General features: G+C 43.4%; 1 protein-coding gene across 1 annotated transcript in view; it reads right to left on the bottom strand.

Annotated features, from left to right (window-relative positions):
• Positions 1 to 24786, bottom strand: part of GABRA5 (gamma-aminobutyric acid type A receptor subunit alpha5) — a 101718-nt gene extending 76932 nt beyond the window's left edge. Inside the window, exons 1-6 of the mRNA XM_082385155.1 lie at positions 24512 to 24786; positions 22848 to 22907; positions 22314 to 22473; positions 9008 to 9129; positions 8121 to 8188; positions 7795 to 8015 (exon numbers count right to left, since the gene is read on the bottom strand). Coding sequence (XP_082241281.1) covers positions 7795 to 8015; positions 8121 to 8188; positions 9008 to 9129; positions 22314 to 22399 — 497 coding nt within the window. The 5' untranslated portion in view covers positions 22400 to 22473; positions 22848 to 22907; positions 24512 to 24786. The remainder of the gene's footprint in view (positions 1 to 7794; positions 8016 to 8120; positions 8189 to 9007; positions 9130 to 22313; positions 22474 to 22847; positions 22908 to 24511) is intronic.
• Positions 24787 to 26030: the final 1244 nt, after the last annotated feature.

Raw genomic sequence — 26030 nt, 5'->3', positions numbered from 1 at the left:
CATTAAACAAGATGGACTTAATTGATATTTATAGGACATTCCATCCAAAAACAACAGAATACACTTTCTTCTCAAGTGCTCATGGAACATTCTCCAGGATAGATCATATCTTGGGTCACAAATCAAGCCATAGGAAATTTAAGAAACTTAAAATAGTATCACGTATCTTTTCTGACCAGAACGCTATGAGACTAGATATAAATTACAGAAAAAAACGGTAAAAAATACAAACAGATGTAGGCTAAAAAATATGCTACCAAATAACCAAGAGATCACTGAAGGAATCAAAGAGGAAATCAAAAAATACCTAGAAACAAATGAAAATGAAAACACGACGACCCAAAACCTATGGAATGCAGCAAAAGCAGTTCTAAGAGGGAAGTTTATAGCAAAATATAGTCCTACCTCAAGAAACAAGAAAAATGTCAAGTAAACAACCTAACCTTACACCTAAAGCAATTAGAGAAGGCAGAACAGAAAAACCCCAAAGTTAGCAGGAGGAAAGAAATCATAAAAATCAGAGCAGAAATAAAGGAAAAAGAAATGAAGGAAACAATAGCAAAGATCAATAAAACTAAAAGCTGGTTCTTTGAGAAGATAAACAAAATTGATAAGCCATTAGTCAGACTCATCAAGAAAAAAAGGGAGAAGACTCAAATCAACAGAATTAGAAATGAAAAAGGAGAAATAACAACTGACACTGCAGAAATACAAAGGATCATGAGAGATTACTACAAGCAACTATATGCCAATAAAACGGACAACCTGGAAGAAATGGACAAATTCTTAGAAAAGTACAACCTTCCGAGACTGAACCAGGAAGAAATAGAAAATATAAACAGACCAATCACAAGCACTGAAATTAAAACTGTAATTAAAAATCTTCCAACAAACAAAAGCCCAGGACCAGATGGCTTCACAGGCAAATTCTATCAAACATTTAGAGAAGAGCTAACACCTATCCTTTTCAAACTCTTCCAAAATATAGAAGAGGAAGGAACACTCCCAGACTCATTCTATGAGGCTACCATCATCCTGATACCAAAACCAGACAAAGATGTCACAAAGAAAGAAAACTACAGGCTTATATCACTGATGAACATAGACGCAAAAATCCTCAACAAAATAGTAGCAAACAGAATCCAACAGCACATTAAAAGGAGCATACACCATGATCATCTGGGGTTTATCCCAGGAATGCAAGGATTCTTCAATGTATGCAAATCAATCAATGTGATATACCATATTAAAAAACTGAAGAATAAAAACCATATGATCATCTCAATAGATGCAGAAAAAGCTTTCAACAAAATTCAACACCCATTTATGATAAAAACCCTCTAGAAAGTAGGCATAGATGGAACTTACCTCAACATAATAAAGGCCATATACAAGAAACCCACAGGCAACATTGTTCTCAATGGTGAAAAACTGAAACCATTTCCTCTAAGATCAGGAAACAAGACAAGGTTGCCCATTCTCATTGCTGTTATTCAACATAGTTTTGGAAATTTTAGCCACGGCAATCAGAGAAGAAAAAGAAATAAAAGGAATACAAATTGGAAAAGAAGAAGTAAAACTGTCACTGTTTGCAGATGACATGATATTATACTTAGAGAATCGTAACCATGCTACCAGAAAACTAATAGAGCTAATCAGTGAATTTGGTAAAGTAGCAGGATACAAAATTATTGCACAGAGATCTCTTGCATTCCTATACACTAATGATGAAAAATCTGAAAGAGAAATTAAGGAAACACTCCCATTTACCATTCAACAAAAAGAATAAAATACCTAGGAATAAACCTACCTACGGAGGCAAAAGACCTTTATGCAGAAAACTATAAGACACTGATGAAAGACATTAAAGATGACACAAATAGATGATGAGCTATATCATGTTCTTGGATTGGAAGAATCAATATTGTAAAAATGACCATATCACCCAAAGCAATGTACAGATTAAATGCAATCCCTATCAAACTACCAATGGCATTTTTCACAGAACTAGAACAGAAAAATTCACCATTTGTATGGAGACACAAAAGACCCCAAATAGCCAAAGCAATCTTGAGAAAGAAAAATGGAGCTGGAGGAATCAGGCTCCCTGACTTCACATTATACTGCAAAGCTACAGCAATCAAGACAGTATGGTACTGGCACAAAAATAGAAATATAGATCAATGGAACAGGATAGAAAGCCCAGAGATAAACCCACGTACATATGGTCACCTTATCTTTGATAAAGGAGGCAAGAAATACAATGTAGAAAAGACAGCCTCTTCAATGAGTGGTGCTGGGGAAAATGGACAGTTACATGTAAAAGAATGAAATTAGAACACTCCCTAACACTGTATACAAAAATAAACTCAAAATGGGTTAAAGACCTAAATGTAAGGCCAGACACTATAAAACACTTAGAGGGAAACATAGGCAGAACACTCCGTGACATAAATCACAGCAAGATCCTTTTTGACCCACCTCCTAGAGTAATGGAAATAAAAACAAAAATAAACAAATGGGACCTAATGAAACTTCAAAGCTTTTGCACAACAAAGGAAAACATAAACAAGACAAAAAGAAAACCCACAGTATGGGAGAAAATATTTGCCAATGAAGCAACTGACAAAGGATTAATCTCCAAAATATACAAGCAGCTCATGCAGCTCAATATCCAAAAAACAAACAACCTAATCCAAAAATGGGCAGAAGACCTAAATAGACATTTCTCCAAAGAAGATATACAGATTGCCAACAAACACTTGAAAGGATGCTCAACATCATTAATCATTAGAGAAATGCAGATCAAAACTACAATGAGGTATCACCTCACACCAGTCAGAACGGCCATCATCAAAAAAACTACAAACAATAAATGCTGGAGAGGGTGTGGAGAAAAGGGAACCCTCTTGCACTGTTGGTGGGAATGTAAATTGATACAGCCACTATGGAGAACAGTATGGAGGTTCCTTAAAGAACTAAAACTAGAACTACCATATGACCCAGCAATCCCACTACTGGGCATATACCCTGAGAAAACCATAATTCAAAAGAGTCATGTGCCACAATGTTCATTGCAGCACTATTTACAATAGCCAGGCCATGGAAGCAGCCTAAGTGTCCATTGACAGATGAATGGATAAAGAAGATGTGGCACATATATACAATGGAATATTATTCAACCACATAAAGAAAGGAAATTGAGTTATTTGTAGTGAGGTGGATGGACCTAGAGTCTGTCATACAGAGTGAAGTAAGTCAGAAAGAGAAAACCAAATACCATATGCTTACACACATATATGGAATCTAAAAAAAAGAAAAGGTTCTGATGAACCTAGGGGCAGGACAGAAATAAAGACACAGACGTATAGAATGGACTTGAGGACACGGGGAGTGGGAAGGGTGAGCTGGAACGAAGTGTGAGAGTAGCATTGACATATATACACTACGAAATATAAAATAGATGGCTAGTGGGAAGCAGCCGCAGAGCACAGGGAGATCAGCTCGGTGTTTTGTGACCACCTAGAGGGGTAGGATAGGGAGGGTGGGAGGGAGATGCAAGAGTGAGGGAATATGGGGATATATGTATACATGTAGCTGATTCACTTTGTTATACAGCATAAACTAACACAACATTGTAAAGCAATTATACTCCAACAAATATGTTAAAAAAAAAGAAACAAACAATAACAAATAGTGGTTCTAAGAGATTAAAGTAAAGCAACAAAGTACTCATGACTGCTCTATGACAAAGTCCAGACTCGAACTTAAGTGAGCCTAACTCCAAAATCCATGCTCTTTTCTCTTCCTATCACCCCAATTCAAAGCAGTGTTTTTCACTAATAATGAAAATCTAAATGGGGTGTAAACAATCATAAAATATGCCTTTCTCAAAATAAAAATAGCATGGGGGAATTCATAGTGTGCCAGAGTGACAATGCAGAGTGACCCCACTCTGTCCAGTGTTCTTTTCCCAAGTGCAGGGCATTCTATTATCCATGATGGCACAGTCGCCGGCACTCTCAAATGTCTGCCCACAGGCGTGGACATGGTGATCCTGGGTGGAACAGCAGCCAGGTTTTCTGATACTGTGTTGTACTAGCAGAGCCTGCCTTCTAGTAATTCCTTTCTTGCCTGTTGTGGTTTCCTACACCAGAAACTAAGTAAGAGAGACTGGCTCTTCTGCCAGGGACCCAAAGGCCAGGGGAATAAGCCCTAAGGTGGTCCTCACAAGAGTCTGCACCTTCCAAGGGTGTGGAGGAAATGGAGATGAGAGCTGGTCACTATCTCCCAGCTCACTTGTTATAAAGAAAATGTGTCATGAGATTTGGCATGTGCCCTGAGAGATGTGGTCACCCAGGACTGCCTGGGCTTGCTGGGAGTGAAATCAGAACTTGCTGCTACTCAATGATGACCTAAAGTTCTACCCAGCAAAAAACACAAACAATTAGCAAGCCTGGCCAGAAAGACAGTCATTCAGTCCTTGGGTGGACTGAAGTCAGGCTCTGGGTTCTGTGCCTCTTCCTTCTCCAGCTCTGCCGAGGATGACCAAGGGAGACTGCTGTGCTGAGGGTCCCCTTGAGGATGCCTGGCCACCAGCCTGACATCCGAAGCACAACTCTGGGGATGGTTCTATAAAACATATCATTTTGTTTGCTACAAGAACATCCTGGAAGAAACTGCTTGGTACTTTATGTGTCCTCTGCTTGACAGTCCAACAGGAAATGTCTGTCGCTTTCTTTGGGCTTACCCTGAACAGCTAGTGACTTTTATCATTAGATCCTGTAAACAGATTACACACGGGTGGTAGAAAGTTCTTCAGAACTGAAATTGTAGATCACTTCCAGGCAAGCACCTAATAAGGCTTTTTAGAAAAGACATTTTGGGAGCAAATGGCATCAATGGCTTATGTTCCCTTGGCTTTTTCGGAATCACCTATTTAAAGAATTCCATCCATCTGAATTGTGTGTGTTTTTGAATATTACCTTAAATGATTTCTGGAGCATGGTGGAGATTTTACATAAATGAATCCCTCCCATGTACCATAATCGCTATAGAGTTACTTTTTAGAAGTTGCTAACAGTACTTTTCCAGACATTTCTCAACATTTGTCTCAGGTTAAAAGTGCATCACGTGAACCCTAGTTTGTTCTTCATGTTCATGTTCCATCTTTTTAGGTAGGTCCAAAGTCTGAATAAAAATTTTTAAATATAATTTTAGTTGAAGAATGTATGGAATTTTTATATTTTTTCCAATGTTTGGTATCATAAGCCATATGACAATAGAAACCTTTGTGCATAAAGCTTAGTCCTTATTCCTAATTATTTCCTTAAGATGGACATTACGTAGAAATTACTGGGTCAAAGTATATCACTGCTTTTATAAAGCTTGACAGGAGTGACCCAAGTGCTAAACAGAAAGGCTGTACCTCTGGACGCTCAGTGACAGGGTGGGGCCTGGATGGGGCTGTGTGTGTGATCCGTCCTATCACCAGTTAATTCCTATTGCCATTTTGTTGTCTTTGCTAAATCAGTAGATTAAAATGCTATCAAATTACAGCTATAGCTCCATCATATTAAAATTCCTAACACTTTCAAGTGGAACTATTTCCACTTTCCAAATGTTTTATAAGACTGAAAAAGAAAATTGGTCATCAACTTTGCAACTCATTAGCAGCAGGCTTCCTCTACATAAACAGGGACAAATTACTGCTGACAAGTTGCTCTGTGTCTCACCATCTTCCACATGACACTTTAACAAAGGTAAGACAAAGGCCATTATATGTCTAATAATGTTGCATCCCTCCAATTTTCAAATGTGGTGGATTAAACAAGGAAATTGCTCATACCCGAACTCAAATTCCTGCTGCCCCCCTCTCTAGTTGTGTGACCTTGGGCTGATTACCAAACATCTCTGAGCCTCAAGCTGTTTGTTGGTTAATGGAAATGGTGTCCCCTAGCTGGCTGGGCTGTCTGAGGACTGAAGGGCTGTCTGTGTTTGTGAAGTTGCCTGGTACACAGACACTCATTAAGAGGCCCCTCTGCTGCCTCTTCTCCTTCTAGACCAGGGGTTTATCTCACCATCCTGTCCAAGCAATTGTGCATGGGATGAAAGCATCCCATTGTCTTAGGCGATGGACCTAACTGATCTCTGCAGGATAGGAACCAGGTGTGAATCAAGGGCAATAATCCATGGGGACCGGGGGTATTTTTATTCTATGAACGGAACGGAGAACGGTAGGCCCACACAGTGCCCCCACTGTGGTGACCCCCAGCATCCTCCAGGATGTGGAACTCATTTCCATACCTGCTCTCTGCTCACAGGGCTGAACAAAGTGTTCTTCATTTCATTGCCCAGGCTTCCTTTTCCATAGATGATGACAAAGGACTAACTGTTGACCCTAAAGACATTTCTCAGCTTTTCACATACTCTCTGCATGGAGAAGGCACTGTCTCGGACACTGATGTGATGTTCACAACTCCTGTCTCCATCTATGTGTGAAACACCTTCCAGATCAATGTAGGGAAAAGGGAAGAGTGAGTACTGGAACAAAATGCCAAGGTGTGTGCACAGATCACTGATCAGAATCCTTATTGGGTTGTTATAAATCGAGACCTGTTGTCAAACAGGTTTGGGACACAATGTGCCAAAGCGTTCCTCAAAATTATGTTAGGACATGAAGCCTCTGAAGATGACTGTATCAATATTATTTTCCACTATGATTATTCTTTTAAATATAAGGTTTATTGTGAAGAATTGTAACTAAGATAGAGAAATTCCAATAACAGCTACATAAATGCATGTGCTTTTTTTTTTTTTAAACTTGGCTTTAGTGCCTTTTTTCTTTCTTTCTTTCTTTTTTGGTAATTTAAAAAATATTTTCTAAAGTCTACTTAGGCCCACCATGGAACCTGAAAAGCTATAAAGGAGTCTCTCTGACTGGTCAATTTATTGATTTACTCAGATGTAATGAATAATTCAGAATTTTTTTTAAAAAATGACTAATGATCATTTTAAATGAGAAATACTAAATTTTAACCTCAGCATTTGAAATGTTATCAAACCATAAAAGAAACAGACTTTTAAAACGTCAAAATCATTGCACAATTGCAACAAAAAAGTATTCTCCTTAGATTTTTAAAATAAAATTTCTTTTAAAATAAAATTTCCCTAACTTACATTATCTGGGTCACTCTTCCAAAGATGCCCTTGATCTGTACTTCCCCGGCGGTGCAGTGGTTAAGAATCCGCCTGCCAATGCAGGGGACAGGGGTTCGATTCCTGGTCCGGGAAGATCCCACATGCTGCAGGGCAACTAAGCTGGTGGGCCAGAACTACTGAGCCCGCTGTCTAGAGCCCGTGAGCTGCAACTGCTGAGCCTGCACGCTTCATCTACTGATCCTGCATGCTACAACTACTGAAGCCCAAGCGCCTAGAGCCTGGACTCTGCAACAAGAGAGGCCACAACAATGAGAAGCCTGTGCACCACAACGAAGAGTAGCCCCACTCACGGCAACTAGAGAAAGCCCGCGTGCAGCAACAAAGACCCAGCGCAGCCAGAAAAAAAACCCACAAAGATGCCCTTGATCTTGAATCAAAAAACAAATATAGATAAATACTATGAACCCATAGCAGCCCAAAGAAATAAGCTACATGGACATCAGTATAGGTAGGTCAAAAGGTAAAAAATACCCATCACACACACGACAGAATCCTCAAACCAGCCCATCTCCTCTCGGCCCCGCCCACCCCCACCCTTGCCCCGCAGCCCAGGGCACGACTCAGTATGCTCACCGCATGGTGTAGAGCAGAGTGCCATCATCCTCCAGCCGCAGCAGCTTGTTGGGCGTGGTCATGTTGTGGGCGATGGACTTTTTCCCATTGTGGAAGAAGGTGTCTGGAGTCCAGATTTTGCTGGCAAGGAGGTTGTTGAGAGGGAGGCGCTGCATGGGCCCTTTAAACCGAAGCCTTTCGTCTTTCCAGCTTTGTCGGAAAAACACGTCTATGGTGTATTCCTAGTGCAAAGGGAGGCAACCAGGTGATAACTCAAGGAGAGGAGGCCCTGGGCCAGTGCCTTCAGGGTTTAGAGTGGTCTGGGTGGGGCCGCGCCTCGCACCTACCATTTCCGTGTCAGACACCGGGCCGAAACTGGTGACGTAGATGTCCGTTCTCACCTGAGTGATACGCTCTGAAACACAGACACAGGTTCCTCACCAGGGCCCCAGCTCACAATTCAGACATAACTCAGGGTCGAGTAAAACGGTGTCAAGGAGCCTATGTGGACTTGTCTTGCCAAAAAGGCAGAGGAAGTCAAATCATGCTTTAAGTAAATGTCCCTGTTAAAAATGCAAATAATGGAGAAGGACTAAACATATCCCTTTGGGAATGTATTTGCTAGAAGGTCCCTCCTTACCTAATGGAGCAGGTTCAAATGTACCACATCTAAATCAGTTAGAGCCAAGGGCACCGCACATGGGTGAAACGACACGTGCTTCTCAGCACAAAATTAAGCCAGTTGTACCCTGAAAGCATATTTTACTATCCATTTAGTTTTATCAACTTTATAGGGTCAAAGTAAAAACTGTGATTATGGCTCTAGTGAAAAATTAAACCTGTAACATGTAACGGTGTGATGAGCACTTGCACGGAATAGTGGATTTCTGAAAAGGACTCACATAGATGGGAGGGTATGACATTGATTATAAAGTATTTCCTAACATAGGGTAATCTCCGCTTCAGTAACACCTAAGAAGTGGTTCCTCCTGAAGTGGACCAGAATGGCCTTACCATTATCTGGGGAGAAAAGGGAGTTTGGAGGGAGACCACTTCCCCTGGCTTCTTGCATCTGGAAAATGATAATGTGCAGAAGCCTTAGCAACACCACCAATTCAAACTCCTAGCAGGGAAGCTCTTTGAGGAATTGTTTGAATCACCGGAAACATGAGCTGGATTTAAGCAAAAATTTCCCTTGGGCCTCGAGGGCCTCAGCCAAGGAGCATACACCAACCTCCGAGCCCAGGCCTCAGTCTGTTGTCATAGCCATCCAGGAGCCCATCCAAGATCCTGGTGAATATTGTGATGTTGTCATTGGTTTCATCTTTTACAGAACTGGTTGGCATTTGTGAAAAGCTTTTTAATGGAGAAACAAAAGAAAGAGTTCAAACTTGTATTAATTATTTCTTACAAATTCTTCTCAAAGTATAGAAACCAGGGAATAATATGGTGACTTGTCTTGAAGGGATGGCATCTGAGAATGATTTCCTGTACTACCCAGGTTATTGTTTTGCATACATAAGCCTTATTCTTGAATATCTTGAATAACCCTAATTCTTGAATAGCCAGCCAGAGAATGCTGGCTCTGGGCTGGTCACCCATCTACCTTACATGATGCTCAAAATCCATCCCTCCCAGATTCTGAAGAGCTGTTTGTGTCAATAGTGTAGCCATTTTTAAGACATATTAGTCACTGCACATAGGCTAGCAGAGCCTAACCCACTCACAGGGGATTTCAGAAGTTTGGTTTAAAAACAGAAAAACTGAGTCTTCATTTTGTTAGTGAGTCAACTGCAATGGGCTATGGGGTGTCGGGGGGGGACATTAAAAGCTTTACCCAATTGGAAAGTAAGATTGGTGTGCCCAAATTTCCCTGTATCCTTAATTGGGAGCATTTGTGCTGTGAGCATTATGCCAGGACTGGAGCATATGGTGAAGGGACGACAGAGTCTGTGGGCTTCTGTACCATCAGCACTGCCAGCTGCCAGCACACTCGGCTCCAGCCAAAGCACAGGATGCAGGGAGCAGGAATTGTGAAGCCCAGGCTGAAAACCCTGGCTTTACGTGATGTCGCCTCAGAGCAGAGACTCAGGGAGCACAGTGTTCTATATGACCCAACATGTCAACTTACGATAAAACCCTGAGAAGACGGGCAGAACCTTCTAGGAGGTTCACAGGAAGAACAGTCTAGTTTGTACAATTCAGTGAAGTTATCCAGGCCTCAAAAGTGTATGTCGATGGAGCAGCTGGAAATGAGAAATGGCCCTGAGCAGATTTGGGCAAACCGAGGAAGTTATCTGGAGGGAAAGAAAGTCACAAGTCTAGAAGATGGTAACACACCTGAACATCATGGGTTCCACCTCAGGCAACCATCGCTGCTTTTTCAGAAGTGCAAATAGCAAGATATGTGTTATTACCAAGAACCTGACCTGCACATCTGGCTTGGCTTCAAGGGGAACTCAACCCAGCTAAGAGCCAGCTGTGGTCCCGAGAAGTCAGCACCCTTGGTACTTGGGAGAAGAAGAGAGGGCTCCTGGGACCTCCCTGTAGTGCCTGACTGTGGGGCCCCACTCTGCTCATGCGCTTTCTCGTCCGTGAAGTGGCTGGAATGGACACTGAGCCCTGCCATCAGCAGGTGGATCTGAGGGCAGCACTGATGTGTACCTGCCCCACCCACTTCTCAAAAATTGGTCATTTTCACTGACTGCATCTAAACAGATCAACTATCTAATGGCCTAAAGTGACTCCCTTTTGAATGAGACACTATAAAGTTCTTTGGATCTAATTTTCCCATCACCATTAAAATGCATATTGTTGAAGCTCTAACAACCTAAAATTCAGTCCTGTTAGTATGGAGCCCACAGACACATAATTTTTTACTCTGTGACTTAGTATTTAAAAATATTGAATTCCCTTTTCTCTGACATCTATTGTAGTTTCACACTTTAGAAAGACAAAGCACTCAGCCTTGAAGACCTAATGTCAGGATGACGGGGCTTAACACTGTCCTCCAAGTTTATGAAAGAAAGTCTGTGCACACGCCCAGTTGAACAACTATTGCTCAAACTAAATCTGACCTCAATGTCCACTTCGCATGGTGATCATAACTCTCACCAGTTTGGTTATTCAATTCTGGGCTTGGTCCAAGTGTCCAATTTTTGGAAGGTCCCCGTTGGCTCTTTAACTTAGAAGAGAGATGAGAGCATGCACACCAGTAGAAAAGGCTTATCACTTGTATGTGGAATCTGAAAAAGCCAACTCGTAGAAACAGAGTAGAATGGTGGTAACCAGGGGCTGAGGGTGATGGAATTGGAGAGATGTTACTTAAGGTTACAAACCTGCAACTAGAAGGTAAATAAGTTCTGGGGATCTAATGCACAGCATAGTAATTATACTTAACAATACTGTGTTATAAACTTCAAAATTACTAAGAGGCTAGATCTTAAGTGTTTCCATCACAAAAAGGAAATGATAATTATGCGACATGATAGAGGTGTCAGCTAATGCTAAGGTGGTGATCATATTGCAATATATAAATGTATCAAATCAACACACCCTAAACTTACACAATGTAATACATCAATTATATCTCAATAAAAAACGTAAAATAAAGTCACAATGAGAAAAAATAAAAGAAAAAGCATACTTTAATGTTTCAAGCACATTTTTAAAAACTATTACATCTGTTGTGAAAATGTTCTTAAATTATATTTGCTCTGAATAGCCTTGACTGTCCGGAGATAGAGACCATGGAGATGCCCACAGACCATGCAGTCCCAGTGCCTGTCTCCAGGAGAACTGCCTCCTGGACATCCTGGTACACTGCTCCACCACTGACTCAGACAAACACCATCCCACATGGCTCTGAATCCTGCTTCACAAATACCCAAATCATTGCCAAAAGCAATGGGATAGCATGCAATGTCTAAGACTTCCAAAGCTCTTCTTCTACTTTTTGGCTAAAATTTTAAAAAGAGTTCAAATATATCTACACCCATTTACACATAATTACACTTTTCTTGCAGGAATTTCAATATCTGCCATCTTTTGCTGTAACTGCTTCTTATATTTATCTGTGGACTTTTTTTTTTTTTTTAGAGAGGCCATGGCTGGGGATTTGCAGTGATTTCTTCTCTATTTTTACTGAAGGTAGGCCCTAAGAGGTAGGAAACGGTTTCTAAAAAAGTCCTGAAAATGCCTGTCGGGGCAGGAGTAGAGGTTCCTCTCATGAAAAACTGGGAAGTCCTCCTCAGTCCATAGATCCTCCTCAGAAACCATTCATCTGCAGCTCGTTGTTACAAAATGCACCATCTTCACTGCTACAGAGAGGAAGGCCCTTCCCCTACCACTGAAAGCAAATGACGTGCCAGCATACAGGAGACTCTCAGAGGGGTCTGGTGAACTTGCTCATGCATATCAAGTTGTATAATCTTTATAGACTGCTTCTAATATACAGAGTGACTTCAGCTTGCTTTGTTCCATTTGGGCTAGGAAAACAAAATAACACACAAAGAGTGGGCTGTGCCTTCGGTGAGCAATTCCATGCAGTGAGCAAATCCACTAGTCCTCCAGGTGGAAACACAAGATGCCCTCAGCCCTCTAAGGTGCAGAAAGCAGGCTCCATCTTGCATCTTCACTGTTCTGAGTAAAACCAAAGAGCTCTGCCGGCCCTCAGGTAAGCTGTGAGTACACAGCTGCTTCCAGGATAAGCTGAAGGCTCTGATCTCAGGGGGAGCAGATTTTGTGAGCTGAGACTAGATCCGTTATTTCTGAGAATGACCTTAGATAAAGTAGAAATGCTTGAAAAATTTGATTTCCCCTTCAGTATCAGGATTAATGAACTAGTTTCTCAGAAAATATGAACTATTTCCTTATAGTTACTGCCTGTTTTCTACAAACACATGTCACATTTAGACTATGAAACAGTTGCAACATTTTCAGATTGATGTTCCAGAAAAGGGATCATAAAGGAAATGTAGACCTAACCACGCATGTTAAAACATCCTCATTTTTTATATCTTCCTACCCAGGTACAGGTCTATACAAAAGGCACAAGGACTTGATCCCTAAACTTGAACTCTGAGCCCCATATTCCAAACTGAGGAAGGAAGGTGGTGGTTGTGACATGGGCAGTGATACGGGTAGGACAAGATGCTCAGGGGGTGTAAGGGCTTCCTAAAAAGCTATGAGTGGCCCCTGCCAGGCTTGAGGTTCTGGGCCTTTCAGAGACTTCTGATGAGGTGGAGTGGGAAACAGACAGCCATGAAACGTGGTCCACTAATGGGTTTATTTCACCAGCAGAGTTTTCAGAACAATAAATGTGACTGACTTTAGAAAGGGTCAACTCTAGCAATTGTGCAAATTTCCCACCTGTCCCTGTGGTCTTACATCTGGTCTCTTCAAGGCGTTTGATTCTGTGACTTCTGCATTAGCCTCTTCCGGGTTTCTAGGCCCTAGAGACTTGGCTTTAATTCACCCAGGAGGAATGGGCACTGGTATTTTTTAATGTCCCCAAGTGATCTTCTTGTGCAGCCATGGGGGAGAGGGACTGTTCTAAGCCTGTCTAGATTGGAAACAGAAAGGTTGCTCTCTGAGCCAACTGCCAGAGTGACTCCAAATGACCCCAGAGAGCGTCTCTTCTCTGTCACGTCTTCAGAGAGGCTGTCGGGTTGGGCCCAGTGCTTATCTCAGCAGCTCAGCTCAACAAAGGTATTGTGGACATCAACCATGTGCCTGGCATTGTGGTGAGGACTGGTGGTGTCAATGAGAAAGGTGGCATCCCCAACCTTGGGAACATGACTGCATCTAAAAGAATAGGCCATGTTCCCAGAGGATTTCTGTAGAACATGGTTGGTGCAGGAATCTTTGCAATATGCAGGGCATTCTACGTACCCAAAGGGGAGGGATCAAGCTTTGTATGGGGTCAGAGGAGAGGAAAGCAGACCTAAGCCTTCAAGCATGAAGATCAGGTCTCAAGCCAAAGGAAGGGGTTGTGAGCAGTGGCACTAAGAAACTGGGAGATTGGTATTGACATATACACACTATTATATATAAAACAGATAACTAATAAGGACCTACTGTATAGAACAGGGAACTCTACTCAATACTCTGTAATGAACTATATGGGAAAAGAATCGAAAAGAGTGGATATATGTATATTTATAACTGATTCACTTTGTTGTACAGCAGAAACTAACACAACATTGTAAATCAACTATACTCCAATAAAAATTTTAAAAAAGAAAAGAAAAGAAATACTGACATTTGCAGAGGGCACGTTGAACTCTGGTGAGAAGAGCCACGTGTGTGGCTCAAATCATGGCGCATTCATGTGACAAGCTCCACCTCTAGGATCTAGCCTGAAGGTGGTGGGAAATTCAGAGTATCTTAACAGGGTCATTTTCATTCCTTGTGGCCCCTGGGCACCTTGGGGATGATGGACTTAGAAGAGGCAAGACTGGAGGCGTAGAGACCCATTGCTCAGGTGATGACAGAGGGTAGAGGCGGGATGGATGAGGCCATCAGCAGGGTTTCTGATGGAGAGTCGGGGAGGAATGGGGAGGGAGGAGTCTGAATACAGCAGGGCAGGGATCCCAAGAGAACTGTCTCCAAAATCAGTTACGAACACAGGGTGAAACCTGCAGTAGAATCCATGCATTACTCTGAAAGAGGAGTGAGCAAAGAGTTATACTGGTAGTCAAATCTAAGAGTCTTTTTCTTTTTGAGGAAATTTTACTCCAATGTATCTTTTCTATCAGTATTACAATCTCTACTAGTAATAATAACACTATGAGGTAGAGTCCATCTTTAAAGGTGCTTCATTTTACCAAGTGATGCCTGATGACGTCTCCTTATTTCAGTAATTTAAAGGGTTCAAGTTCAAGTTCAAGTTATGTCATCATTTCTGGGGAAGAAAAATCTTTTGTCTCGTACCACGAATGGTGCTATTGATGGTAATGTGTGATGCATTTCTTGTGATGTTATCTCTGCTTATGCTGACAGCCATTTTTTGATTTCCATAAAATAGGATAGGTAATTGTATCTGCAGACCAGCTTTAACCTGAACTTACTTTGGGAGTAGAACAGAATTGCTGTTAAGCAGCAGCTTATCTGTTTTCTTGAATAGCATTTCTTTCTGCATTTTTTCTTCAGTATTTAATTACTTCTGAGAAATGTATCTTCAGTTTATTTGCTTGTTACTTTAAGCTCACTAAATAAGTACCTCTAAATGGCACAGTTTTGTGAAGTTTTCCTCAAATTTCCATTGCATGCCACTTTAGCTAACCATGTTAAAAAATATGCAAAATTAAAAAAAAAAAAAAACAAAAACATGGTGGATATAGCCAGACATGAAAGTCAACCCCGAGTTTCCAAATAAGAGTTTTTCCCTCTTATGGTGGAAAACATGGATTGACATGTGTGCTTTATATGGATAAAGTCATGGCCATAAAACATTATGCCAGAACTCTTAGATGGCACCCCTATCAAAGGTGTCCCTGGTCTTGCCTGTCAGCTCCCTAGACAGTGCTCAAGTCCACCCTACCCCTGTCTGCCACCCTCCATGTAGATGCTCCACTCCTGTCCCCAACCACTGCAGCCTGGTTCAGAATCCTACCTCCTGCAAGGTGCAACCCAGCTCCTGGTCTTGCAGGCCACACCCCCTTCATCTGACTCTGCCCACTTCCCTAGACTCAGCCCCTTCTCTTCCCCCAGCCACACTGGGTGCCCCACATACATGATTATAAAACACATGAATCATACTGGTGCTTATCACACACGGGTCTCCCTCCCCCCAACCATTCCTATCAGTAATTACATCAGGTCTTTAAAAAGTCTTTCATTCACCCTATATCCCCTCCCAGCTATTGTTCCATCCTTAGCCTCTCTTCTCATCAAAACTCACTGGAGTTTTCTGCTCAAAGGTCTCTGCTGTCTCTCTGCCCTTCTCTTGCCCCGCTCCACTCGGGCTTTGCCCAACTGCTTCCCAGTGAAAGCTCTCTTCTGGCCGCTCCTCCACACTGCCAAACCCAAAGGTCCAGTCTCAGCCCTCAGCTGACCCCTTCTTACAACACTTCTCCGCTCAGTCGCAGGACATGACTCTCTTTCTTCTTCTTATCTTCACTGGCCTCTTCTCCTCAGTCTTGCTTGCCCGCTTCTTACCTTCCTGACCTTAAACACTGGAGTGTTCCAGGGCTGTCCAGGGACCCTTTTTCAGTCTACACTCAATCTCTGATTGATCTCATTCAATCTATGGCTTTAAATGTCTCTCTCAAGTTCATGTCTCCATCCCCAATCTCTTTCTCTCTGACTCCGGACCTGTATGTCCAACAGCCTGCCTGGCCACTTGGATATCTAACAAGCATCTCACAGGTCCAAGACTGCACTCATGATTCTCTACAGCCTCTTCTCCTACTGTCCCCACCAGCTCAACAACAGCCAATTGAACCCATCATGTTTTCAGGTCAAGCACTGGGGAGATCATTCCTGACTCCTCTTCTTTCACATTCACATCAGCCCATCAACAGATCCTGCTGGCTGAAATGCCCCTCCCCTGGGTTGTTGCATTTGCCTCTTAACTTCCTCCCTGGTCCCTCCTTTACTAAGCCTCCCCACCTTAGACTCTTAGTGTATTCTCCACTCGGCAGCCAGAGTTAGCTTTAACGTTTGTCATTCTACGGTCACATCTCAATGGGCTCATATTTCACCCTTCAACAGCCAACTGCTCGTCCTGATACTACCTAGCATGGCCTACAAGGTCCTTCATGATCTGACAGTCCCAACTGCTTCTCTGGTCCTGCCTCCCACCAACCTTCCCCTTCCTCACGCTGCTTCCTCATCACCCTGCATCTGCTGCTTCTCTCACCTGTCCAGTCATCTCCATGAAGGGCACTGCTCACATGCTCACTTTCTTTAGACATCTGCTTGAGCACTTCTCTCCAGCACACTCACTACCTCCTACTCTGATCACTCTTCTCAGCAAACCTTGTGACCCAACTGACAAGTACATGTTTACTGCACACTAGAAGGAGCCCTCCTGGAAGGCAGGCTCTACTCTGCCCACCACAGAGTCTCAGCACCTAGAACAGTGCCTGGCACGTAGGAAGGACTCAATAAACACTGATGCAGCCACAGGGCACCATACTGCAGGATGCCCACATCCTGATCCCCAGAACCTGTGACTGTGAATGTGCTCCTTCACATGGCAAGGGAGACTCTGCTGACATGACTTTGCCGTGCCCACCCCATGGGTCTAGTAAACCTCAGGGTCTCCTGGTCACAACACCCAGGACAGTTAGCCTGGACTTAGCACTCCCTTCCTACCTGGCCATGTTTCAGCATTTAGCACTCATTCAGCAATTTATCCTTCTCATCAACCCTGTGACATAGGATCCATTATTAACTCCACCTGGAGATTAGGAAACTGAGTTGCAGGCAGGCTTAGTAATTCTGCTGCCACACAGAGCAGCTTCACTGTCCTCTGTCAAAATGACACCTACATCCCTGAAATAGGAACCAAATTGATTATGGAGTGATGGCCCAATTTTTTGTGTTGTTGTTAAAACTGAAAATGAACTGGTCCTGGGTTTCATTTATTTTTAGGTTTGCCTTTTGACCTTGAAATAAATTGTTAAATAAATACAAATAAAACAGAATTTTCAATGAACTGCTAAAGCCAGTTTCATAGTATATCTTAATTTTCCTATAATATGGTTCCCTCTCTGCAACATTATATTTCATAGTACATATTTTGTATTTGATTTTATTCAGGCTATGATAAACCAACTATCTTTAGAGCAGTGTTATTTGAGTTCTAGGTTAGGACATTTCAAAGTATAGATTTTCCCCCATTCTATCCCTTTTCATTGCACCTTAAATATCCAGACATTCTGGAAAAGGTCCTGCATGGAGGGTGCTAGCCCAGGCCCTGAGCCTGGAGATGGATCCTGACTTTTCCACTTTCCAATGATGAAACTTAGACGTGTTTCTCTGTGTTCTATCACTTGAACTCTTTACACCTACAAAGTGAGGGTTTTGTGAAAATTAAACAGTACATTTTTTTGAAAATGCATTCTGGAAATGAAGGAGAAATACTCATGTAAACACTGATAATTATTGTTGCTGCCACCATAGTTCTATGATAAGATTTTTCTACTTTTGATTCTAATATTTTCCTTTGAAATTTCACACCAATTAAAATATGCATGTTATGCAATTGCACCTTTGTAAAAAACCAAAAGCCCACATTCTCCTTCTCCCCTTGAACCAAGCCAGTGACTCATCTTGGAACTGATGGCCAGACAGGGCCAGCTGGGTCGACTCTGGCTGACTGTCCTTCTAAGCTTTGTCTTAGCTCACTGCCTGTTGGCATGATAAACCTGCTAAGAGTTTCTTCTACAAAGTGTGTAATTTGGAAGTATTTTCTTTTGGTGCCTTAAAAAATATTGGGCATTACTCTGTAGCAGGATCTTAGTCACCTAAAATGTTTACTATATGTGAGATCTCTGGCCATCTCTACAGCCTCCACTTAGACGCCCTCTCACCTGTGTGTGTCCTAACTGCTTCACAGCACTTCTCTGTGTTTTTACAATTGTTACGATGACTTTCTGTCCTGGGTCTTGTGAACCAGCAGCTACAGGCAGGAAGAACTTGCCATCTGGGGATTCACAAGAGAGAACTTGCCATTTAAAAAGACATTGTGAGTACTTAAATGACTCAGAGAGAGTATACTTTCTGCTCTAGTTAAAAGAAGAGAACTGTCCTTGAGAACGTGTATGAACAAGCCCTCTTCATGAAACCAAAGGTCCCGGTTAGCACACTTGTGTAGGCAGATAAAGAAGAACCTTATCTGTTCCTGTTCTTAAGCTACTTCTACAAGAATCTGCCTATAATTGCCAATTATAAAATACTTTTCCAAAGTCTATTTGAATTGTAGCTCCCATGTGATAAAATTCTAATGCATTTTTAATTTTCCAATAGATAAACCTCTAAAAAATGTTTAATACTATTAAATGAATCGAATCAGATTTTACCTTATCATTGAGTTGATAATCCTCAAATTTATCTTACAATTATCACTGGTCAATCAAGTCTGATAAAGTATGATTTTTCAAATGATGATAAACTAATTCCAGATTAAATTTAATATTATGTATTTTGACATTACATTGATTCAGACTGTTTCTGTGCTAGTTTTTTTTTTACCATGTACATTTGATTACTGGTCTCATTAAAATAATTATAATACCTCAAATTATAATGTCTCTACACGTGACATTGCATAAGGCTGACAGTCAAATAGGCCTCTGTTCTGTTATACACTTGACTCATGCTCTGTTATATAACTTAAAACGGAAGAATTACAAAGGTTACTGAAAATGAGCTACTGGTGGCTCTGATCAAATTTAGAAAACAAAAGGGAGAAGGAGAAGAAATGAGACTCATATATTTTCAAAGCAATTTCACATTATCTTATATAATCACCAAATACATTTTACTTATCACATTTATAAATTTCCTGATTGCCAAATCCACATGCTTTTCACAAACACTGGGTATAACTTTGTACTGCACAAAAGCACACATGTACTTGCCTCTTTCCTTCTGCTCCCTGACTGGTTTCCTCTCACCCTCCTAACCCTCCACCAGTTGTCTGGTTTCCTTTACGTATTTACAGGCATCAGCATTTCTCTTGTCCCACAATGTTCAGGTTAAGGCCTTACATGCTTCCCCGTTCACCTTTCTTTAGAACCAAATCACATAAACTCTTTCTTTGGGGGAAATAACAGAGCTTACCCAAACTCTTTTTTTCCTGTAATTTCAGAACGGAAAACTCTCTCTACTCCAATGCAGAGAATACCTTTCAAAATTATGTCCCCTTCCTCTATAGATCAGTCTGACTTAGACCTTCCCTGCAAACCACGTGAAATCAAGAGAGGAGCCTCAGGACCACCCGGCAGGTTCACTCTGAGGAGGGCTGAGGACGGAACTCCAGCATGACCAGCTTGGCGAACTTCCCCAGTTAGCCATCCTTTACTCTTGCCTTCCTGACCATAAGACAGGGCTAATGATGCTTAGCTCATAAGGCTCCTCCTAGGGTTTATCTAAAACAGACAACATAACAAATAGGCACTCCATATTGTGATAGCTATTATTTTGTCAAGATTTTAAGCCAAATAAGTGTTCTGAAACTTTCTTTGCAATTTGACAAAATTATTCTTAAGTTCATTTATAGTAATAAGCAAGTGAAAGGAGCCTTGTATAAGAAGGGAAATAAATAGGGACTTGTGCCCCCAGATGTCAAGATGTCTTCTGTTGAAAACCACACCCTGCTGGGCTTCCTGCTTTGCTGCAGATCCTGGTCCTCAGAATCAACTGGACATGTAGGACCAAGAGCTAAAAGTACTCAGGGGAGCTGACGTAAAATCGCACTTACAGGAAGATCTTCTAATAGAAATGATCTCAAATACTTAAAACAATTGTAAGCCAAATATGTTCACTGTAGGAAAATGCAATAACAGCACAATCGGAAACAATGTAAACACCCCAAATTAGGGAAGTAGCCCATGATGAAGCATTTATGAACTGTAATAATATTCATCCATTTTAAATCACACATTTCAAAGAGTTTGTAGTAACAAAGTATTGGCTTGAAGAAAGCACAAAAATACAAAACTGAAGGCACAGTATGATCTCAACTGTATAAAGCTAGGCATAGAAGCAAGGGGAAGAAAACACACCAAAATATGAAGAATGATTGTTTCTGTGTGGTGGAATTAAGGATGTTTTCTTTTTCACATACTATTCCGTGTCTCACGCATTTTCTGCAGTCAGTAGGTATCATTTTGGGATGCACTATTGACCTTATATCTAACAGATTCAAAACTTCTCCAACAGCTAATTCTCTAGGGAGATTGAGGGGTATTCTACCACTTGCTCTGTATTAGCTTCCAGAAACTAACAGATATATCTCTGTTTTGAAGATGACCTCAGAAAGCCATCAAATTAAATAAGAAATAAAGTATAGCTGCTTCTAATGGCTAAACTCGGTATGCACATTCCTTCATATTTCAGACTTTCATACACCAGAGAGTATAATACCTTCGTGACTACAGAATGCAGATTCACAAAAATATATCTGACCAAAATCTTAGGAAAAAATACATGTTCTCAATCCTAGCCTATTTCTTACCTCTGAAATACTGCTAAATATATGCGATATATATAGTAAGCAAATTGACTACCTAATGTATTAACTTGGAAATTTAAATATTGTGTATGATTTCACTTCTAAACACACTTCTCATGCAGAGATATGTAGGAACATCATGGTTAAATCCTACAAGGTTTAGCAGCAGGGAGAGCCCTTGGAAAGGAAGACATTCACTGAACAGATAAGGAAACCAAAGGCACAGGTAGGGAAATACACACTCAAGACAAGCAGCAAGGCAAGAATAACAACTAATGCTCTTTCCCAAGGGAATACACTGAATGGCTAAGAGGCACGTCCCACAGGCATGGTTAGTGTGCACATTCTTCACGGTGCTGAGGGCTGGACTAGTCCCTGACGGACCTGGTACACAGCTCCACTGCCGTCATGTACCAGCCACACACCTGTGGATGGTCACAAGCCTCTCTCTCTCTCTGTTTCCTCCTCTGTACACACCTGGGAATGTCAAAAGAACAGAAAATGTCCAGAGGACAAAGAGAGAAGGTCATGGACTTGGAAGGGTCCTCCTTCCTGCCAACTAGTAGGGATCTGTTGCAGATTCACTCTGCCCTGAAGATCCCTCCATGTTTCACACAAGTGCAACCTCCACAGCTGATTTTCACAGAAGGGGTGCTTGGCGACTTTTGTTCTAAAATTTAACTTCTTAATTATACTCCACCAACTTCAAGTGACAATCCTTTTGATCAGCCAGAACAATTTGGGGAAGAAGAGGAAAGGAATTGATAACGCCAAATGCCTGGGTGTCCTGCAGATCTTCAGGCACATGTAGTTTCTGGTATCTGCCTCTGCATTCAGATGGCCACAGTTCAAGGCCTATGGCTCAAGCCAGGACCACTGCAAGTCCTTGTCAGTGCCGCTTAGTGTGGGCCTGGCTTTAAAGGCAAATTCCTTTGCATAATGGCACCAAGGAGGGCAATCAGAATGTTGATCATTGCCTTGTCTAACAAGCAATAAATGTCCTTTATGCAGGTCAACTTCTGAATCGTGCTTTAACCTGAGTGGAAGGAAACACAGCCGACTCTGAAACCATCTTCTCCTTCCACTTTTGAAAACATAATCTGCCTCTTTTCTCTGACTCACTTCAGAGACCCCACACTTGGAATAAAGGAATAAAGTGCCTTTAGTCCAAGTGCCTTGCTCAGGAATAAAGTGTGGGGTAGGGCAAGGACTCTTTTATTTATTTACAACAAGTTCAAGGGTGTGGGACTGTAAAGGTGGCCAGCGAGGGTTTGCTAATATACTGCTCAGCAAAGTTTCTGAAAGGCACTTGTGCCCCGAAAATCGTAAAATCAAAGCATAGATGATAACTTACCCAAAGTGACTGGCTAAGTTCATGGAAATACAAAACAGAAGGAGGTTTTTGATCATGATAAAGCTAGAGAACATTCCATTGTCCATTCCCAATAAGAATAATAGCTGAAGCTGATGAATTTGGAAGAATAACTGTTCCTTTCTCAACCTTGATCTTGAAGCTGAAAGGGGGAAAAATATATAAACATGAATGTTTCTGTGACGCAGTTCCTGGAATCAAATCACACTGCTAACACACACAGTTCAGAAAGAAAGGAGCCTGGCTGTCCTTGTCCAGCACGGCTCCACATCAGGAGTTATCTGTGTTCACTGGCCTTTTTATTGGGGCATAAAAAGAAATTACAGTAGGCTTAATTTTCACTTTTACTCAAGGTGCAGAACCATTCCCCTAATTTATTTTTTCCCATGCCTCAAATACTTTGTTTTATTTTTACCATGTTATCAAATGACCCATTAGTCCTATTATTAGATTCAGTGCCTGAAGTTACCTAACTGTATTTTGCATCTGTCAAATCCACAAGTGGAATACTTTTACCTTTCTGAAATATTTGCCACGCATTCAAAGTCAGCAAGCTACTCCTTGTTCTGCAAGGTGCTGAGAGAAAGTATGTGGAAAGAGGGGGGAAAAGGCACATTTAAGAAACAAGTCTTCTACAAGATTACGATAATATAAGAACTGCTTATAAGGGAGGGTTGCCACTTTCTCAGCAATCTGTCCCCATGACTGAAGAACTTAATAATCACTGCATTTGGGAAAGTCTCTTGGCTCTGGGCTCTGTGCTGGGCCCTAATTAATGCATTTGAAATCCAAGCAGGCACAATCCCTGGGCTCTGCAACTAACCTTAGCGAAGGCATATATTTCTCAATATGCGCATAACGCAAATAGATGCGTATCCTATAGGAGCACCGCGTGTTCAAAAGAAACATTTTCCCGAGGCGACCCCAGGCCAACTCCGGAAAAGGGAAGTACACAACAGGTACTTCCACCTCAGAAGCCAAGGCCTTCGAGTCGAGAAAGGCAGGGCGGGGGTCGCCTGGGCGCGTCCCGGGGCTTGTCGCCAAACCCGGGCCAGAGTCCCGGCGGCGAGCAGGCGGCGCTGCATGCGGGAAACTGGGGCGGCGCCTCCTGCTGCCCTCAGCCTGGAGCCGGGACCCCCAAAGGGAGGCTGCGCTCCCACGGTCCCGGGACCGCCGCGGGGGCTCGCGGGAGCTGGTGGGCGCGGGGGTGGCACTGCGGAGGCGAAGCCTCCGCCGGCTTGGTGCTCGCGGCCCGGCAGGGTCGGCCTCCTGCCCGGTCCGCAGCGGCGCGCCCAGCGCCAAACGCTCGCCGACCCTCCCCGGCTAGCTTCTGGCCCCAGCAGACCTGCCCGGCTCCTGCCAGGGGTCCGAGCTGAGCGTCCTGCCGGGCGGCGCTTTCTTTCTCGGAGAAGAGCGCGCGGTGCAGTGCCGGCTTGGTGTCCCTCGGCCTCTAGCAGCCCGCGCGACCCGCCCGCGCCCCCCGCCGCCAAGCCAGCGCCCACCCTGCAGGAAGCTCCTGGACGCCGCGCGCCTCGAAGGCCTGGGGCCGGCGGGGCCCTCCGGATCGGCGATCTCGCCCGTCGGCTCCAGTGACGGCGGCGTTTGCCGCACGCCCCAATTCCTACCGGCGAGCCCGTGGGCACTGAGCCCTGGTGCCCCGTCCCGCGGGGCTGCGCCGCTCTGGACCCCCCTGACCTCCCGCGCTGGCTATGCCTCCGCAGTCGCCGGGGGAAAGTTTGCGCTCCCGGCCTCCCGTGGCTCCCCGCCTGTCTTCACCTGCCTCCCCAAGCCAGGCAGCCCCGAGGATAGGGGTGCGGACCGAGCCTGGGCCGCCCGTCCTCTCGCCCTCGCCCGCAGCTTCTTACCCCACTTCCCCGGTCCCGCGCGCCCGGGCTTACCCTGCGCGCCGGCCCGGGAAGGCAAGCCGTCGGCGAGGGTGCATCCTCCTCCTCCTCCGCCTGCTCTCAACCGGCTGGCAGGAGCGGAAGGCCAGTGCGGCGTCACCGCCCCATGCCGCCAGCGCGAACTTCCCCAGTCCTCCCGGGCCGAAAGGCTCCGGTGCCCCCTGCGCTCCCGCCGCCGCCCTGCGGCTCCGCTCCGCGACCGAGGCCGCGCTCTGCCCTGCTGCAGATTCCGCCCCCCCACCTGCGTCCCCAGTGCACTCGCGCGCTCGCTCTCACCTCGCCCGAGCGCCACATGTCGTCTCCGGCTTTGGGGAACGTTCCTCTGCAGAGGCGCTCCGGTAGAGGCCGCCAGACTCTCACCAAATGCGCCCTCGCCTCGGGCCGGCTCAGCGGAGGGGGAGGGCTCCGAGCCCGCGGCTGGGCCAGGTTTGGGATAGGCCACATTTCCGATGAAGTTTCTTGGTAGCCTGCGGGAGAATATCGATGCCTCCTGTAATAAGCACCGGTCCCTCTTTTCAGAGCTGAGATGGAAAGGGAGTGTCAGCAGGCAGCCGCCGGAGGCCGTTTCTCTGAGAGCTTTCCTGCTCCAGGGCCAGCCCTGAGCACCTTACTGGCCTGGCCTCAGTCTTCCCTCAGTCCTTCACTCAGGCCTCTGTGTCCGCATCTGCTCCTCGCTTTAGAAAGAAGCTAGCTTGTGAGGCTACTTTTTAAAATCTGTAATTCATTGCTACGGGAAGGAAAGTCAGAGTAAAATTGGATTAATTAGAATTAAACACTTACCTAATTGCAGTATACATTTGGGCGTTTTAGGAAGTTCCCTTTCTGGACAAGAAGCCGCCTTGTCAGTAGCAAGGGGCCCTGGGGTCTGCAGACCTGAGAACGGGTCTGGGGCGCGGACACTGGTGCAGGGCACTGCCTCCTGCACCCACGCACATGTGAGATTTCATTATTGGGATCGTGTCTGTCTCTGCCGCAGTGTGCCCACTCCGAGAGGTGAGGCTGGCACTAATGACGCCTGGGCGGAATAGGGGTGCAAAAGCAAGCACAGTCCTGGTTTTAAGATGGCAGCATCTGGTTTCCTCAGGAGGCGGCTGCCTCTTGGCTATGAGAACACCCAGGGGGAGATGTTCAAGATTTAAAGTAAAACCAGCAAGAACGTGATGGACACTGTACTATTAGTTCCACATCTTTTGTGACACTGAGTTGTTTACAATCACTTTTAACAGAATAATTGTCAGAAAGGTAAATTTCTAACTCTCCCTCAGAAAATATCTTTAATCTTTCAGTGTGTGAAGTCACTCTATTCTTCAGTTATGTTTAATGCCATGTATTCCAAATCTAACCTAACTGCTGGCACTTTTGCACTTTCCAAAAATTCTAAGATTTTCCAAAAATAACAACTTGTAAATATATTTAAGGAACAGGACATAAAAATACATAAATGTTGCAAATATAAGGAAGTGTTATTCTGAATACAGTTAGTCGCAGTATTAAATAACTCAGATTCTAGTGGTTCTGTATGAAATATAAATTAGGTAAGACGCTCATTTGAAAGGCTTTTCTGATTCTAAAGTGAATAAATTGAACACAGGCATTTCTTTATTTTATAATTTCTCAAAAGTCATATCACTAAGATAAAGTTCATTGACAGTCAAAATCATTAAATTAAAAACAATCAGAATCAATATAATTTACCCTACTAAGTGTTAGAATTCTAGGTTTGGAGATACCAGTGACAGCTACTCTTTTCCCAGGATTAAACAACATAAGGCAAATCAACGAGTTCAAATAATTA

The sequence above is a fragment of the Balaenoptera borealis genome, assembly GCF_965194805.1.
Source record: "Balaenoptera borealis genome assembly, chromosome: 3".
NCBI lineage: Eukaryota > Metazoa > Chordata > Mammalia > Artiodactyla > Balaenopteridae > Balaenoptera > Balaenoptera borealis.
The sequence above is the reverse complement of the archived record's forward strand: the minus strand, read 5'-3'. Positions and strand labels throughout refer to the sequence as shown.